Source organism: Lepidochelys olivacea (assembly GCF_965140295.1).
Source record: "Lepidochelys olivacea isolate rLepOli2 genome assembly, chromosome: 1".
Taxonomy (NCBI): Eukaryota; Metazoa; Chordata; order Testudines; family Cheloniidae; genus Lepidochelys; species Lepidochelys olivacea.
In genome coordinates this window covers 288735862-288753639 of record NC_140411.1, presented here as the reverse complement: position 1 = coordinate 288753639, position 17778 = coordinate 288735862, and the positions used below count along the sequence as shown (strand labels likewise).

Here is a 17778-nt window from a genome sequence, read left to right as displayed (position 1 = left end):
GTGACAGCCAGGGGAGCCAGAAGCCTGAAAGCGGGTGCCCTTGCTGGACCACAGAGGGGGAGTACAGGTGCAATTGCCCTGAACTGTGACAGGTGGCATGCTGGCTGATGGAGCAGTAAAAGAGCTGGGCTTGAGGGCAGGGAGGAGCTGAAGACCCAGGCAGTGGAAACTGGCCCATTAACTTGTGTTGGCTAACATGTTTGTACATGCTCATCTGGATGCTCCACAAAAGCTTGTGTCCTGAAGTGCCCAGACTGCAAACACATTGGATAGCTCAAATTAATTAGTAATCAGCTCACTGGAGTTAAACACTAGTGTGGACAAGTCACAGAGCTTTCGCTGTCAAGGAATGCAGAGGTGTGTTAGCAAGTACATGTTGGAGAATCAAATAAAAGCAGTGGAGATCAGAGAAAATTGGAAAACACTGAAATTTTACCTTGCAGTTGGTACCAGGCATACCCATTTGTAATGCCATATGGAAAGACTGGTTTATTCCCACATTCATTCCCTTTGTACATGCTGGCATGGTTGGAAGAGTAGGTTTTTGCAAGGTGTATGAAAACATCATCATCTTGGGATCTGCTATAGCCTTGTAAAGAGCCAGTAGCTGTATAATAAAGATGGCCATGGTACAAGCCAAGTTAATGTTAACACACACACAATATTGTCTTAGATAAAAAATATTAAGCCCCCAAACCTACACATCAGTTTATGTGATCCAGTGAAACTGTACTACCAGTGTATCCCAACACATCTGAGCTCATGTAAGTCTGGTGCTTCTCTTCACCACATCAGGCATTTTGTTTTGCTCATGCTGAAGCTGGCAGAAAAAACTGGACCCAAATAGGAAACAAGGATATTATCTTACCTGGGTTACCGTTATCAAATGTGTAACTGGCAACCAGTGCTCCACCGTGCAAGTTAGCTGAAAGAACAAACGTCTCATTTTTTATCCAGTTTATCACTGCTTGAGTCTCTGGCTGGATTGTAACATTGTTATTGTTGAAGACATCAGGGAAATTCCTATTCAGATCTTTCCCATTCTTATTGAACCTTTTGAGAAAGAAAATACAGTTCTATATTTGTTAATCTGTTGCATCTGAGTAGATTCACAATGCTTTGGGTCTGTGTTAGTGACTGTTGGGCACAGAGTTACTGGAACAGTACATAGAAACAATGAGCATCACAAACTGGGTTTTCACAAATCATGAAATAGTGACTTTATTCCGCATTGTGGATGCTACTAGCCTCTGACCACAATGGACTGATTACTGTAGAGTAATTAAAATATTTCCAAGTGGAGACATTAGGAGTGATGCTTGAAACCTCACCCAAAGCATAGTAAAATGTAACATTGTTGCATAAGCCAAATAAGAGAGTGTATGGAATAAAAGGGTTTGTTTTCCACTTTTTTAGAAAGAAAACATGACCCACACATGACTGCCAGTCGTAATGCAGTCATCCCAAGCATGTGGCTATAAAAACTTTATAGATATCCAAAGCATTTTTTTCTTCTGACGGTGTATGAAATTCCAATCTGTGTTCAAATGCTCATTTCTTCCTTTCTTTCCTCCCCTAGGAGGACAATCTACCCATCTGATTAATATTTAGCTTTGGGTGTTAATTTTTAAGAGTCTCATCAGCTTAGCATCAATCCTGTGGATGCTTCACCCCATGGGAAAAAAAAATCCCACCCTCCATTTAAAGATCTTAGCCACTTGTTTCAGGAATAAAAATCTACCTTATCCAAAAGCAGGGCTTACTCTAGTTCAATAAGGCACCAAATCCCCTAAGTTGCCAAAGTAGCTGTGACAGCCAAGGCAAAAGACCCAAGAGAACCCTAGTCTTAGTTACACAAGTAGTCCTGGTACAATCAGCACGACTACTTGCATGAATATGAATGGCAGGATGGGGCACTTTGTTCTTCTCTACCTTCCCAACTTTGTTAATTTGTTCTCTGCCACTTGGCATTTCTCTCCCTTATACTTTTCCATCCTGTCTTTTTTTTCCTCTGGCTTTTTAAAATTTTCTGCCATTTTTGGTCTCTGCAGGGTCACCAGCAATCACACTAGAGCATACAAAGGTTTGCAGACGTGGCACAACATTTACATTTTCTTTGGCATCAAATACTTTACACACACACAGAGCCAGCCACCATTAGTGCAATCTCCCTTGAAGCCAGCTCCGTTTGCACAACCTCATCCACATGATTGAGACTGCTTTTTAATACTACTTTGTAATTCTGCCTTTCATTAGCATAGACGGGGCCTAGGGCTTTGTCTTCATTGAGAACGTGGCAATTCTCCTGCCAATGATCTAGTACCACTGCAGCTAGTGTGAACGTGGCTGCTAATATTTTTATCCTGTCTTAACTGGATAAAAGCAATACGGATACAGAAGTGTAAAAATGCTGCGGCAGTCTATGCTAGCAACACTGGTGCTAGACCAACCATCAGAGAATTGCCTAAAATTCTCAGTGGAGATGTGCTGTAAGAATACAGTCAGCCCTGCTTTAGAGGAAACACTACATAGCACCTCCCGACACGTGTATAGCTGTCTGTTCCATCTTTGCCGAAAACTGGCCCAGAGTAGAAATCAACTGAAACAAGGTAAGTGTTCTGCTCTAGGGGTGGGGTGGAATAACTGTGCTTTTGTAGTGCATAAAATGTCTGGTTTTAATGTGAATTCTTAAATGTTCTTTCTTGGTGGGGCAGGTGAGAAGTGGAGGCTTTGCCCAGTTTGGCATTTGTCTTGTTAAACATTGTATTCATTTATGCTTCCCTCCCCACAGCAAACAGATTCATTTTAAGTTTTCAATCTTCCACCTCATCTCAAAGAAGGGTTGGGAGCAGAGGGCATTCAAAATTTGAGATTCTCAGCTCAAGTTACGTCCTTGTGACTGTCTTTATTTTTTGGCATTTTGGGGATCCCGAGAAGATGTACTTTGAGTCAGAATCCAGAATAACGTAAGGTTAAACCACTTAAAAACTATGATCATTCCTCTCTAGTTCAGAGCTGGCGTTCTCTCTCTCCTCCCCCAGCCCGCCCCTTGATCTCCAAGGGCACATGCATGCGCATGCTCGCTCTCTCGCACACGCAGTGTCTGACAGTTTTCTTCAAAGCAAAGCCTGTGCCCCATTTAGTATGCCTTCTAAAGACTGTGGCGCAAAACATATCCCGAGTGTAGCTCCTAGGCTAGTCTATCCACCAAGTATGACCCAGCCACTTGGCGATCTCTAAATGTTAACGAAACAAACAACAACCTCCCTACTTACTGTCTCCTCTGCCCCCTTCCCCACCCTGAAAAAACACACATCCTTACCTTCCTTCTGAGTAATAACAATCATGCACTGTTGTAGCTTCAAATCCATCCGGGTTCATTGATGGCATGATATGAATCCGCGTGCTATCGATTAGCTTTGTAACAACTGGATCGCTCTGATCGTTGGTCACCAGGAAGTCTATCAAATGGAGCAGCAGCTCCCTTCCAACGGTCTGTATTAAGAAGCACAGGTTTTTATTTTTCAAGTCCACTATGAAGACAGGAAGACGCTCAGCACAGTGCGTATTTGATTGGACAAAAATAATACTGTGCGATATAAACATGACACAAAACTATAATCATAACACACATCTGCTGTGGTCAACATTATTTTGTTACAGTTCTTGGCCTCTAGAAAATTAAATGTAATTTAATAGAAGAGAAAGAAATGAATGTGGAGGGGCCACTTCTAACAAGTGATTTTAAATTCAGATTGACTAGGGTTTCTTCTGTAGTGGGAACTGAACTGTGCCAGCTACAATGATGTTTAAGTCATATGCAGATAGGGATTGTTTGTTTGAGACCCATCTTAGAACTATGCGTTGTTAGCACATTAAAACCATCCTATCAGTGGTGTAGGGTTGTCTGTGCTAGGGAATTGCACTGTTGCATGGGGCGATATCTTCTTACTAGCCATCTTGTTTGGGTGCACACAGTGCACCATATCTACACACAACACTCTGTTCAACCACTGGTGGGCCTGTGGATTTCTGCACTGATCCCACAATGCCTTGGACCTTCCTGGGGCAGGTGCATAATGCCCTTGCCCAGGGGCCCAGCAATTCTGTCAGCAGCACTGCCTACGGATCTTTTCACTGGGCCCTGTTTATTCTACCACAGACCATTGCTCACCCATATGGATATATAGCTTCTACGGATCACTTGTCGGCTTTCAGAACTGCCACTCGCATCATTATGGGCACAATAAAATCAATACCACAACTGTGGCTTCCAGTAGTGGTGTACAGACTTATATCACACATCAGCATTTGTAAAACTGTCAACATAACAATTTACAATCAAGTGTTTAAGTAAGAATGGTAGCAGTTACTTAGTCACAAACTTCTACGGAATAAAGGGTTCTGGTTTGGGCTGGTTCCTAACCAGCATTTTACGTGGGGTTTAGAGCTATTCATTACAGGATTCTTGAAATATGATGTGATCTTTGCAGCAGTTCAAGTATTGCTAGGCATCAAAACACATAACTTAACTAGTCCCACGAGAGAGGATTTCTTCTAAAAGATAACGTGAATTTTAAATGTTTTTTTTTAATTCATTTATTTTAAACTTAATCTCTTTAAAAATACAGAGGCCCACAATACTAGTCACTGATGAGTTTGCTGATTTGTCTTAAGTTGTTGGTAAGTATCTTCCTTGTCTGGTATATGAACAAAAAACTCTGTTGTTTTATGAAGCCAGAAATTAGTAATAACTAAGGCCCTGACCCTGCAACAAACTCCTTAGGGGGAATGCCCAAAATAAAAGTCAATAGCGCTTTGTTTTGGTGCAGACCTCCATTCTCACAGACAAGGGTGAAAGTAACTTAATGGACTTCCCGGTACGCAGGGCAACTGGGGTCCTGGGCAAGGTGGCACGGTGGCTGTGGGACCCCGGAAGGGGTGGGGCTTCAGGTGGAAGGGGCAGGGCTGGGGCCAGACTCCCCCAGCCAGCCCTTCAGCGCTATCTGGCTTGGAGCTCAGGTGACGATTTAAAGGGCCCAGGGCTCCAACCGCTGGCGTGGTAGTGGCGCCCGGGAGCCCCGGGCCCTTTGAATCACCGCCAGAGCCCTGGGGTAGCAGCAGCAGCCCCAGGGCTCCGGCAGCAATTTAAAGGGCCAGGGGCTCCAGCTGCTGCCGGGAGCCCCAGGCCTTTTTAAATCGCCAGGTCCCGGGACAACTGCCCGTTCTCCCCACCCCCACCCCCCGCCGCCATCAGTGGCCCTGTCGGTACAATCGGCTGTGTACCGGTGCCCACTTTCTTACTGGTACGCTGGACCGGACCGGCTTACTTTCACCTCTGCTCACAGAGCTCATTGCAGGATCAAAGCCAAAAAAGAGAAGAAGGTAAATGCACTTTGTCACATTCCCCTAACCCCCATTCTACAAAATCAACAATACTTAATAGCCTTCAGTTTTTGCGCAAATTATTTTATTTGCACTGCAGTGGAGAGGTAGAATTTAAAAATCAGTTTATCAAAGAAGAGAAAAGTAGACGCTGAATGCCAAGTATTTAACAAAGAGTGGACTTCAAAATACTTTTTTACTGATGTGACAGGGAAAGCTGTATGCTTACATTGCAAAGTGTGGCACTTTTCAAAGACTACAACTTAAACCAGCATTTCGAGAGCAAACATGCATCCACATATAAGAACATGTCTGCTGAAGAGAAAGTTAGAAAAGCGCATTAGATGGTTGCTCGAATGCAAAAGAGCAAAATTTTTTCACAAAACTATCCGCAACACAAGACAGAATTATAAGAACGAGCTACATGATTGTACACAAAATCGCCAAAAACAGCAAACCATTCTCCGAGGGAGAATTTATCAAGGAATGTTTGGTTGACTCTGCTGCGATATTGTGCCCAGACAAGAAAAAGCAGTTCAAAAATGTTTCATTGTCTCGGAGAACCTGGACCAACAGTTGAAAAGCAAGGTAAATGATTTTTCATACTTTGCAATGGCATTCAACAAAAGTTGTGACATTAAAGATACAGCCCAGTTGTTGATTTTCATTTGAGGTATTACCACAAATTTTGAACTCTCAGAAGAACTGGTATCAATGAAAAATATGACTACTGGAAAAGATCTATTGGAGGCAGTAAATAAGTGTCTCAAAATTGGGATTGGAGTGGAAGAAATTGGTGAGTGTGACCACTGATGGAAGTCCTAATCTGACAGGCAAAAACGTTGGATTGTTGAAAAGAATACAAGACCAAGTGACAGAAACAAACCCAGAGCAGAAAATCATTTTTCTACATTGTATTATTCACCAAGAGGTCCTCTGCAAAAGTGTTCTGAAATTAAGCAATGTTGTGGATACAATTACAAAACTGGTCAACTTTATTGGAGCACGAGCATTAAAACCTCAGGCAGTTTGTCTTTCTGCTGGAGGAGTCTGAGTCAGAGCTCAGGGATGTTCAGTACCATACAAATGTTAGATGGCTTAGGTTGGGGAAAGTTCTGAAAAGAATGTGGGATCTGAGAGCAGAGATTGATTTGTTTTTGAAAATGAAAGGAAAAGATGTGGTTTTCCTTCAATTGAACGATGTGAACTGGCTCTCTGATTTCGCATTTTGCCATTGATGTTATGGGTTACATGAACGAACTGAATTCGAAACTGAAAGGTAGGGGGCTTTTTGTTCATGACATGGATTCCCTTGTCAAATCTTTCATGACAAAGTTGCTCCTTTCCCCATTAGATTGGAAACAAGCAGTTCACGCACTTCCTCACTTTGCAACAGATTACAATATCTGACCAGAACCTGGAAAGATACATGTCATTACTGCTCACTATGCATGCTGAATTTTCTTGCCGCTTCGAGGATTTTAGAATGATAGAAAATGACATGGGTTTGATCTCCTCCCCTTTCACATGTGATGTGGCCTGTGGACAACACTCCAAGTGACCTCCAACTTGAGCTTATTGACTTGGAGTGTGATGCATTGCTTGAGGAGCAATTCAAATCAGCGTCACTTCCGAGGTTTTACGTATCTCTCAATGAACAGAACTTTCCGAAGATCAAGGCTCTGTGCCCAAAAGATGCTTGTACCGTTCGGATCAACTTGCATCTACAAGCAGATATTTTCTGTGATGAAATTCCATAAATCAAAGAACAGCTCTTGGATCAATGATGACCACTTTGCAGCAGTGCTCCGCATTGCAACAACAGAAATGACACCTGACTTCACCTCCCTTGTTAATGCCCATCAGAGACTTTCTTCTTCACACTGAGTGAGTTTCATTTCTTCTTTTACACTTAATTTTAATAATGAACATAAGTTGTAAGTAAAAGCTAGCGTTAGTGTTGTTGTTACAATTTTTACAAGTGTTCACAAAATGGTTTGCAATATAAATTGCCTTCTAAGATAAGTTTTGGATAATCATGTATTCAGTTAATTGTTATTAAGTGTGATTACTTTGTGTAAAGAACATAATGGGGGTCTTTTTACAATAGATGGTGAGGTAATTTCATTAATAAGAAATGTGTGGCCCGTGAGGACTTACCAAAATTCGTGGAGTGGGCCCCCTGTGAAAATTATTGCCCACCCCTGAGCTAGAGACTAAGACCAGAGGAATGATTCCCACCTCTGTAGATGTGCAGGTCTGACGCACAGAGGCATGTCTGGAAACCCAGGATAAGATGGTGAGCACAGAAAGAGAGTACCAGGAGGCTTGTGTGGATAACAGTGCATTGGCTGATGAGCTAGACATCCAGAAAGACCTCCCAAAAGGAGCAGGTAGCAGTCTAATAAAGAAGCGGAGGTCCTGCGGCACGAACACTAAGATCCCATGCACAATAGAGGCCGCAATAATGGCAGTAGCTCCCTCATCTACAGAGCAAACCTCTACAATAAGTTACTGTGATGAGCTAGAAGAGAAGGCTGCTACTGCTGATCAGAACCAGGCTGAAATCCTGGAACTACGGACACAGGTCACGCAATACCAGCAGGAGCTGGAAGATATCTGCTCTTCATGAGACAGGATCGTAGGGCAAGCAGTAAAACAGGAGTAAGAGCTGACCTGCCTCACATTGTAGGAGACAGGGGAACAGCAGTGCTTTCTGCTGCAAAAGGAGCTTACTAAGCTTCAGAACCTGCTCAAGGTCCAGCCAGGATCAAAGTCCAACTCGGCAAAGGAGAAAGAGCTGGAGTTGTGTGGACCAAGGCCACTACAGAAGGAAGATGACTTGGACAAGGATATATATCTGCCTGATGAAGCAGAGAGCTGCCTGACTATGGCTCTAAAACCCTAGCATCTTGATGTGGCAGCAGAGCAAGGTCACAACCAGACCTATACTAAAAAGAAGAGCTCTTCTCAGAGGAAAAAGGAAGCTAAAAACAGTCTTAACATGCTGAATGTTGTCCACACAATAGTGTGGGTATGGAAAGAACAAAAGTGGGTGTTGCTAAGCCAGGTATTGAAAGCAGTGAGCAAAACAGTACAGTCCCTGGTCTTTGGAAAACCTGGAAGGGATCTGAACCTGGAGAGAGATATCCTTAACTCTGAAGGGTGTACATGCAGATGCATCCAGAAGGACTCCTCTCCAGATCCGGAGGCCACAGTAAAAGAGTTTATTTCTTGGGAAATCCCAGCTTTGTTATCCAGCCTAGAGGTGGTAAAAGACTTTCACAATCTGAACGCCCTGCATGTGGTAAATTCTGACAGGGGCAGTGAGTCGTATGAGCCCGTGGTGTCCGTGCTCCACCAATCTGAGAGCATGGCAGCCTGGTTCCACCAAAGTTCAGGGCTGCATCTCTCCCTCGGCCCTGCATCCCCCCCCATTACACCTCCCCCAGAGCTTCCCTCCTGGCGCAGCCTGCCGCCCCTGGGCAATTTAAAAGGGCCCAGGGCCCCTGCCATCACTACCGGCAGCACAGCAGGGCTAAGGTAGCTTCCTGCCCGCCTGCTCTGCTTCCGGGAGCAGCCGGCATGTCCCTGCAGCCCCTCACGGGGGTGTGTCTCTGCACATTGCCTTTGCCCCAAGAGCCGATTCTGCCAACTGCGGCCAATGGGAGCTGCAGTGGCCTGGGCAGCGTTGCGCAGAGACCCCTCTGGGCCCACCGCCTAGGAGCTGCTGCCAGAGTGGGGTGCAGGTCGCTTTCGGGAGCTGCCCGAGATAAGCACTGCACCCAAACTTTCTCCTAGAGCCCGCCCCGCACACCTCCTCTTGCACCCCAACCCGCTACCACAGCCCAGAGCCTGCACCCAAACTCCCTCCCAGAGCCCGAACCCTCCCTCTCCCACACCCAAACTCCCTCCCAGAGGCTTAGGCAGGTGTGGGGGCGGGGGGCAGGACTTGGACCCATTCTGGGCACCACCATTATACAAACCTGCCACTCCTGAATATGGAGGGTTATATGCAACGTATGGGCTCCCTACAGAAAGAAGGACTCCAGGCTGTGGTAACTTCATATTTCTCTGAGGAAGATAAGGGTATTGCCCAGGACCTGGTGGACTTCCTAATGTTAGCCAAACAAGAAGTTCCCCCTTGGCTGAAGAACATGGCTAAAGGGTAACTAATTCAAACTGGTTTCTCCAGAGACCAACAGACAAAGAAACACTCAACAAGACTGATGGGTGATTTCTGGTAAGCTTTTAGCCTGCATCTAGAAATGTTTATTATTTTGTTTTCTCTGTAGTGCTTTCACCTTAAGAATCAATGTGCTTGCTTACAAAGAGCTGTATGGTACTCATAACTGCTGGCAATCACGCTGTCCATAGCCTTTGAGGAGAAAGTAAAGTGCAGACTCTAGCCTGTTTAGGCAGTCTGGCTTGCTGGGAATATCAGTGTACACAGGGACCTGCACTGTCTGAGGGGGAAAAAACCCCAGTCCGGAAGGAGAGAGACTTTTGTCTTCACCCAATAGAGGTGATGTCTGAAGAACCAGGAACCTAGAGTGGGTGTGCTTGGTGTACCACCGGGGGAATACATGTGCAGTTGCCCTGAATTACAATACCAAGCACTAAATGGCCCAGGTATACCTCACTTTGTTTGCTGGGTTTATTCTTGAATGAGCCATAGCCTGTTTAAAACTTGTATTTGTACAAATACATTTCGTTATTGGATGGTATCCAGCTGTATCTGTGCCAACCTGTTGATATTTGGCACTTGTAACAAAACAGGAGTGCTGAATATCATGAGCATGCTGTGTCTTCCTCCTTTTTGCCACTGAATGAAATGTCAAAGCCTGTTGCAGAGCTAGTAATTGCACTAGGTGTTACCAAGTTGACCTGTTCTATCCCACACAGTCTCTAGTTAACTTAGGAGGTGATGGTTTAGAACAGTGGTTCTCAACTCTGGTCCACCACTTGTTCAGGGAAAGCCCCTGGCGCGCTGGGCTGGTTTGTTTATCTGCCACATCAGCAGGTTTGGCCAATCGCGGCTCCCACTGGCCGCGGTTCGCCGCTCCAGGCCAATGGGGGCTGCAGGAAGGACGGCCAGCACTTCCCTCGGCCCGTGCCACTTTCTGCAGTCCCCATTGGCCTGGATTGGCGAACCGCAGCCAGTGGGAGCCGCAATCAGCCGAACCTGCGGACGCGGCAGGTAAGCAAACAGGCCCAGCGCACCCGGGGCTTTCCCTGAACGAGCGGTGGACCAGAGTTGAGAACCACTGGTTTAGAAGAAGAAGAAGAATAGAGGCAGTGGGTGTGAGATGAGGAAAGGAGGGGGGAAGTAACTTGAGACTGGTTTAAAGCACAGTGTATATTGTGGAAGAATGTTAATCTTCTGCCTTTTTAAAAATGTTATGTTCTGGTGAATGGACTTCAGAGATTTCCAAAGCCAAAAACAATCATAGTGCTACTGGCCTTGTTTTTTAGTTACAGTATAAACACTTGTGTGTTATGCTGCTTATTGGCAAAATATATCACATCCAAGTTATTTAACTTAGGCTAGAGTTGAAAGGTGGGAATCTAGCAGAAAAGAAAACAGCCCACTCTATAATCAAACACATTATTTCAAAGCTCTTTTCTCAGCATCTTCAATTTTTTTTTCTTTTTTTCATGCCATAGTGCACAGTAGAGACAATCTGCTAGTCAGTTTTCATATGGTTCCTTGAAGCACTTTCTTGGTGTTTTGTTTTTTCATGGTGCTCAGCAGGTCAGCTTTAGCCAGACTCTTCCTAGGAATTTTGATGATCTAGATGTGGCTTTCACTCATTTCTATTGTCAAGAGTTAGGAGGCCTATGCTTCTGAAAAGCCCTGGGAAACATCCAAATATATAAAGAAGACACTTGTTGAAAAGAAAACCTTGGGACACAAAACACAGGAACTGCAGAGGTAGCTAGATGGAAAGGTTTGCTTCGGCAGGTCTTTTACCTGAATAATACTTGATATTTTATCACAAACAATCAAAATGCAACCCACTTATCCACCAGATTATCTACCTCCTATCTAGAAGCCTTTCTTTAGTAATAATTCTTTTCATCACATGGAGGTTAAAGTTTTGTGATGTCACAAGAAGCCAACATGATAGATACGTTCTTTCACTTAGGCTAGTTCAACACTGATCATGGGCCCAGTTTCTTGCAACAGAAAAAAGTTAAGATAGTTGTAATTAAAGGAAAACTATTGTGAGTTGTAATAAGATAATGGGGCAGGGGAAGCTTTCACCTGAGGCCCAGGCAACGTGATAGCTATAACAAAGTTAGGAGAGCCAGCTGTTCAGATTAACTGGTGAGTGGGATAGCAATATCCAAGTAGGTAATGCTCAGAAGTTTTAATGAAACTATGGGGGAAGTTGCATTCAGTGGTGTAACTGGGATCTCTAGTTTAGTTGTGCAAATGGGGCTTAAGTCATTAGAGCTGGCTGGAGAACAGCAATTCCACTGCACAGCAGTGGTTGAGATTTCAAAATTTGTTTTCATTCTGCATTGCAACAAAAACAAATATTTTCAAATGTTTTTGTGAAAACTGAATTATTGAAATGGCTAGCTTTGGATCAAAACCTGAGCTTTTTAATTCAGAAGGGCGTGTATTTGGGGGGGGGTGACACATGATGGTTAGAACAGTGGCCCAGGTTGGGAGAGACTTGTGTTCCAGTCCCTGCTTTTCAATGCAGTTTTTCATTCCAGATCACTCTGGATCAGGCAAAGCAGGGCCTTGAACCTGGGTCTCCCACAGCCCAGGCCAATACCCTATCACCAACCAGAGAATGAGTCTCTTACTTAACCTTCCTGTTGAAAACTTCATAGAAACAGATCAGTCCCCACACAACCTTTTGGCTTTGAAACAGCATATTTTGTCAAAACTTCATTTAATCAAAAATGTTCTGATCAGTTCTAATCTGACCTGAGCTGATCGTAATAAAAAACGCTAACTTTAACATTGTTGATTTGAGCTCCATTCAGGCCCAGGGACATGTGGCTATGCCAAATAGATTGAAAATTTGTTCTGGTCTCTAAACACACCACAGTGGAGAGTATAAAACAAACTATTAACATGACTCGGTTATGTCTCTATTAAAAGAATTTAACCTATTCTAAAAATAACTTTAATGTCCTGATTCTGAAAAACAAACAAATCTATCTGCTCTCCAAAACGAGGGCTACAATATTAAGATGTCAACTCCTCTGCTGGGCAACCCTCCAAAACCACAGCATGTTGTGGTTTTCTTCCAGTTGCAGATATGCATGGACTGCATGCAACTCAAACACGTCACAGATCATCTCCATTCTTATGAGCAGGGTCTGCACTGTAGTAAACAACATTCCAAACAAAATAAGTAGGTCCAATTTTAGCTTTACCTGTCTGAACACTGTCCTTCTAAAACTTTGTTGTTGACAACTGGCTCCTCAGGGGGATATATAATATCCAGGTATGCAATACAGCAGGCAAATGCTGAATATACAGCTTCATTGTCATAGTTGCTAGCCTATATCAATCAAGTCAATGCATGCTGTACACTTAACACAACACTTATTGGCTTAATATGTTAAAGGAGAAGTTGAATATATTAAGAGGGAGGTTGAATACCGCACCAGGAGACTAGCTCAGCAAAATTTTAGATTATGTGACTGAACATTCAAACTCCCTAATGTTCTCCTGTATAGGACTTAGTTTCCTATACTTTAAAATCTTTTTATGGCCAGAAAGTAAAACCAAATCTCAACTTTACACATGTTAATTCCATACACAGAACATGGACCTAAAGGTGACCATGTGTCCCTGGAAAGCAGGAACAGCCCTGTTTCCAGGCTCTCTCCCAGCTTCCCAATTGTTTTTTGCACATGCACCGGAGTGCTGTTCCAGCATCTTGAGGATTTGATTGAAACTGGTTGTTAGAAGGAGCTGATGGGCAACTGAGCTAATGCACTGTGCAGGTCAAGGACCACTCTCCCACAACCAAGCCTGTCCCCCTTTAGCTCTGTCCACACAATCAAATGCACATAGTGAGATTCTGAGCAATGCATAGAGCTTAGCTACCCCAGTGCCCAAAGAACAAAGTCTGTGCATTCTAACAAACAATGCAAGAAACTAGCTTAATTAGGGGAAATTTGTCATATAGGTCAGTGTCATAATTACCTTTGTAAGCTTTTGGGGGCATGAACTGTTTTTGTTCTATGTTTGTATGGCACCTAGCACAATGGGGGCCAGGTCCATGATGAGGTCACCTGGTGCTACAATAAATACGTTCACAGTATTGTTATAGCATAGTTTGTGCTATTCTTCAGGAGTAGGAAGCTTGTGCTGTATAATCTATATTTCTTTCTAGATTTCAAGAATGTATAGTGTGGAATTTTGCTGCTATTCTGCTGAATTATCACCAAGAACGCCCTCTCATATTGGGAGTCTACATCAGTCAGATGAAGTAAAATGTAAGGCATCTTGAACATGCCTATTAAAAGTAGTTATAGCTTTTGTTTTTAAAAGGGCCTCGAGTAAGAAATAGGTGAAATATCTGAAGAAAGGAGAAATCAGAAAAGTGAAAAAATGAAATCTGTGCTCACAGGTACAGTGGATATTGCACAATGGAATTACAGTGGTAGCCAATGTATCTTCCATAAAGTAAAGACATTCTTTCCACAATGTGCTGATGTCTGCAAGTTTCTGTTTTGTGTTCATAAACTTATCTCGGCCACAATAGGTATTGCATTTTAGTGATGGGTACCAATGCAGAGTCTGTTTTCAAAAAGTAAGCCAGCTGGCCCTAGACAGGGCAATTATCACTCATTTTTGGACTCACTGGGTTGTATCTAACGTTACTGATAAGACCGTAGTACTTTCCCAAAAAAGTGGTTACATTTATGACTCATTCCAAGTTATGCTAGGGTCTCAGGGCATTATCCAGAAAGGGGACATGTAAAGTTTACTCCATGTCTGCCATCTCAAACAGGTATCAACTGATACAAGAGGAAGTCTAATGTGCTCTGTGTAAAGTGCTGAACTCTGCAACCTTACATTTAGCTTCCGTGGACATTATGTAGGAGGTCCATATACCATACATTGAATGTTTAATGTGCTTTTTCTCTCTAGTGGACCGGACAGATGATCTGTAATGGAGAAAAGAGAATGCTTGTTCTCTTTTTTGATATATGAAGGAAGCCTAAAAATTTGTTTTTCCTCAAAAAATAAATGCTTATTTACATTAGAAATGTAGGTCTTTTCTGGGGTGGAAAAAGACTGGTGAACTAATGAAAATGGCAGTATCCCAGACTCAAGGGAGGGAAAGCTGTGCTATTAAAAGGGAAAGATTTTTAGTCTGACTGTTTAAAAGCTTTTTTGGATGTTTTGTTGACAAATTTTGGAGAAAGGAAGTAGTCTTGTTAAAAATTAATACACATTACTTCAATTAACTTAAGAGCTCACACAAACACCTGAGACCTTCCAGAGATCCTCCACCAAACCCAGGAAAGATCAGACTTGAGAATACTTAGATTGAAGAAAAACAAACAGAAATTTAAGCATTTCAGGCCTTTTCAAACAGGCACAAAGGGCATAAGCCCATTTCAAGTCCTTTGTAGGTCACCTTTTCGAATTTCGGAGAAACTGGAGGGGTATATTAAACCCCAATAATTAGTAATATGAGCATAAGCAAAATTCCTTTTAAGATCCCTGGTAAATGTTTTGCTGTAAACGACACTGCAAAAATTGAAATTGTAGACATACCTCATCCCCATGCATATTAGCAATATACTTGAATTCTGGTATGCCAATGGTATGTTGGGTTGGAAACCTTCCCAGAACAAGAACCCACAGGTCTCTACCTTTAAGAGGGGAACAGGAAAAAAAATGTTAAGTGTCAAATGATACAAACTTTTAGACCAGCCTATCCTCTGTATAGCATAATATAGTAGATTTTTTTAAATAAACTTCAGAACTATATTTTGTCTTTGAAGCCCAAGTTAAAAATGTACTGAGGTATTTTTGTATAATGCTCCAGTCTTCAAGCTAGACAGTTTTCTAATAATATTCTAAGATACTCTTTTAACTTTACATTTATTGAATGTGAGAAGAGAGCATCTGGGGGGAAAACACACACACACATCTGCTACTAAGCAACAGGAAAACAAAAGAAAACAGTTTCCTCATGAACAGGCAAAATATTTCAACACCAAATAAAATAGGAGCATCAACTTGCAAAATAAAATACAGTAATGAATTGTTGGTGAGACATCTGGAGACACTGGAATAATTATAACAAAATTTCTCTGAGGTAAACAGGGATAAGAAATGAGTCATAAAAATAAAGTTAACTATTATGTATTATCTATATATTGTTGTTGTTGGGGACCTGCCTTGCCACCTTTCCTCAGGGGAGTAGTCTCATTGCAGGATTAGGCCCTAGATTATCAAATTTAAATTGGCTGCCAAAATGTGATCAGATTTAGGAAGTGAAGTAGGATACTCTGCCACTATTCAAAGCTACCATCTTATCTTTCATTGAAAGGGGAGAGTTAAAGGGAAAAATAGATTTGCTGAAATTAATCTTCCTAGCAGACCCTGGAACTACCCACAACCAAAGCACCCATTACTCTGTGTAAAATAAGCTAATGGATGGAGACAAGACTTGTCTTGTACATGTAAATAAATGGACCTAGGAGGTGTCTGTTCTAATTAGCAGCATGTCAAAATTATCAACATTAAAGAAAAACAAGAAGACTACCTACTTTTTAAAAGGATAGTATATTGAAACATTACTAATCTTTAGCTATTCTATACAAAAGGATTGCACTATAGCAAAAATAAAGGTACATACTAACAGAAAACACTGCCTTGCCTAGTGGATCTGTGGGCTTGCTTTTTCCAATCTTGTATATATCTTTGTTTAAACTTAATTTTTTTAAACCAAAAGCAGACCACATGTAATGGACCACTTTGATGTACATACACATTTAGCCCTAAATCTGACTTCTTCAAAGCTGATTGCATTCAAATAGCAAATATTTTTGTGACTAGTAGAGCTTCTGTTTTACCATATTAGAGCCATTTTACATTTGTGAATCTTCAAAACTGGTCTGCATGATTCATTTGAAGAAATCAAATAAGTTTATTCCATACTTTAAATACTTTGCTGATCAGTCCGTGAAGTCTAATACCAAATACTCTGAGCCAACAATGGGTGATATTCACTCAATACCAAACTGCTTTGCAAACAGCAAGGCTTCTTTGGGAATATTTCAGTACACAATCTCCCCCACTCTCCTCTCCTCCCCCTCTATCCCCCAAAAAACCCTCCCCAACCCAATAAAAAACTAGAATTTGCCAAAATTTTCTACAATGCATGTCTCAAAGTTCTAAATAGTTTTATAGATTGTACCCTCTGTTTAATTATGAGGTGCCCAGGCCCAGAGTAATCCTGATTCTTTAGAGTAAGGAATAGGACTGTATTCCCTCGAATATCCACATCGGTCACTTGAATGTTGGCACAAATGCCAGTTACTATACCTGTACCAAGTAAGTCCTTCAATGCATAACAGGCATAAAAATTGCTTGCATGTAGTACAATCTCTGCAATATGATTTTTTTGATTCAGGTTTGTTTTAAAACACAACTATCATGTAATATTCAATGCTATCACTAAGCACTGGTTGTTGATGGTAACAGAACACCATAGTTACATAGGGTATGTCTATACTACGAAATTAGGCTGACTTTATAGAAGGTGATTTTTAGAAATCAATTTTATACAGTCGATTGTGTATGTCCCCACTAAGCGCATTAAGTCGGCGGAGTGCGTCCGCACTACCGTGGCTAACTTCGACTCATGGAGTGGTGCACTGTGGGAAGCTAGCCCACAGTTCCCGCAGTCTCCGGTGCCCATTGGAATTCTGGGTTAAGCTCCCAATGCCTGATGGGACAAAACATTGTTGCGGGTGGTTTTGGGTACATCTTGTCAGTCTCCCCTCCATCCCTCCCACCCTCCCTCCGTGAAAGCAACTGCAGACAATCATTTTGTGCCTTATTTCCTGGGTTACCCGTGCAGATGCCATAGCACTGCAAGCATGGCGCCTGCTCAGCTCACTGCTGCTATTGCGAGCATTGTAAACACCTTGCACATTATACTGCAGTATGTGCAGAACCTGGCTAATAGACGGAAGCACGAGGACGATTGTGAGGAGGACATGGACACAGACATTCCTGAAAGCACGGGATGTGGCAATTGGGACATCATGGCGGCAGTGGGGCTGGTTGATATAATGGAACGCCAATTGTGGGCCCAGAAAACAAGCACAGACTGGTGGGACTGCATAGTCTTGCGGGTATGGAATGATTACCAGTGGCTGCGAAACTTTTGC

General features: G+C 42.6%; 1 protein-coding gene across 1 annotated transcript in view; it reads right to left on the bottom strand.

The window, feature by feature from the left end:
• The window catches only part of CPM (carboxypeptidase M), a 67094-nt gene that overhangs the window by 13982 nt on the left and 35334 nt on the right, over positions 1–17778 (bottom strand). Inside the window, exons 3-6 of the mRNA XM_084610133.1 lie at positions 15149–15246; positions 3323–3495; positions 869–1053; positions 437–607 (exon numbers count right to left, since the gene is read on the bottom strand). Coding sequence (XP_084466259.1) covers positions 437–607; positions 869–1053; positions 3323–3495; positions 15149–15246 — 627 coding nt within the window. The remainder of the gene's footprint in view (positions 1–436; positions 608–868; positions 1054–3322; positions 3496–15148; positions 15247–17778) is intronic.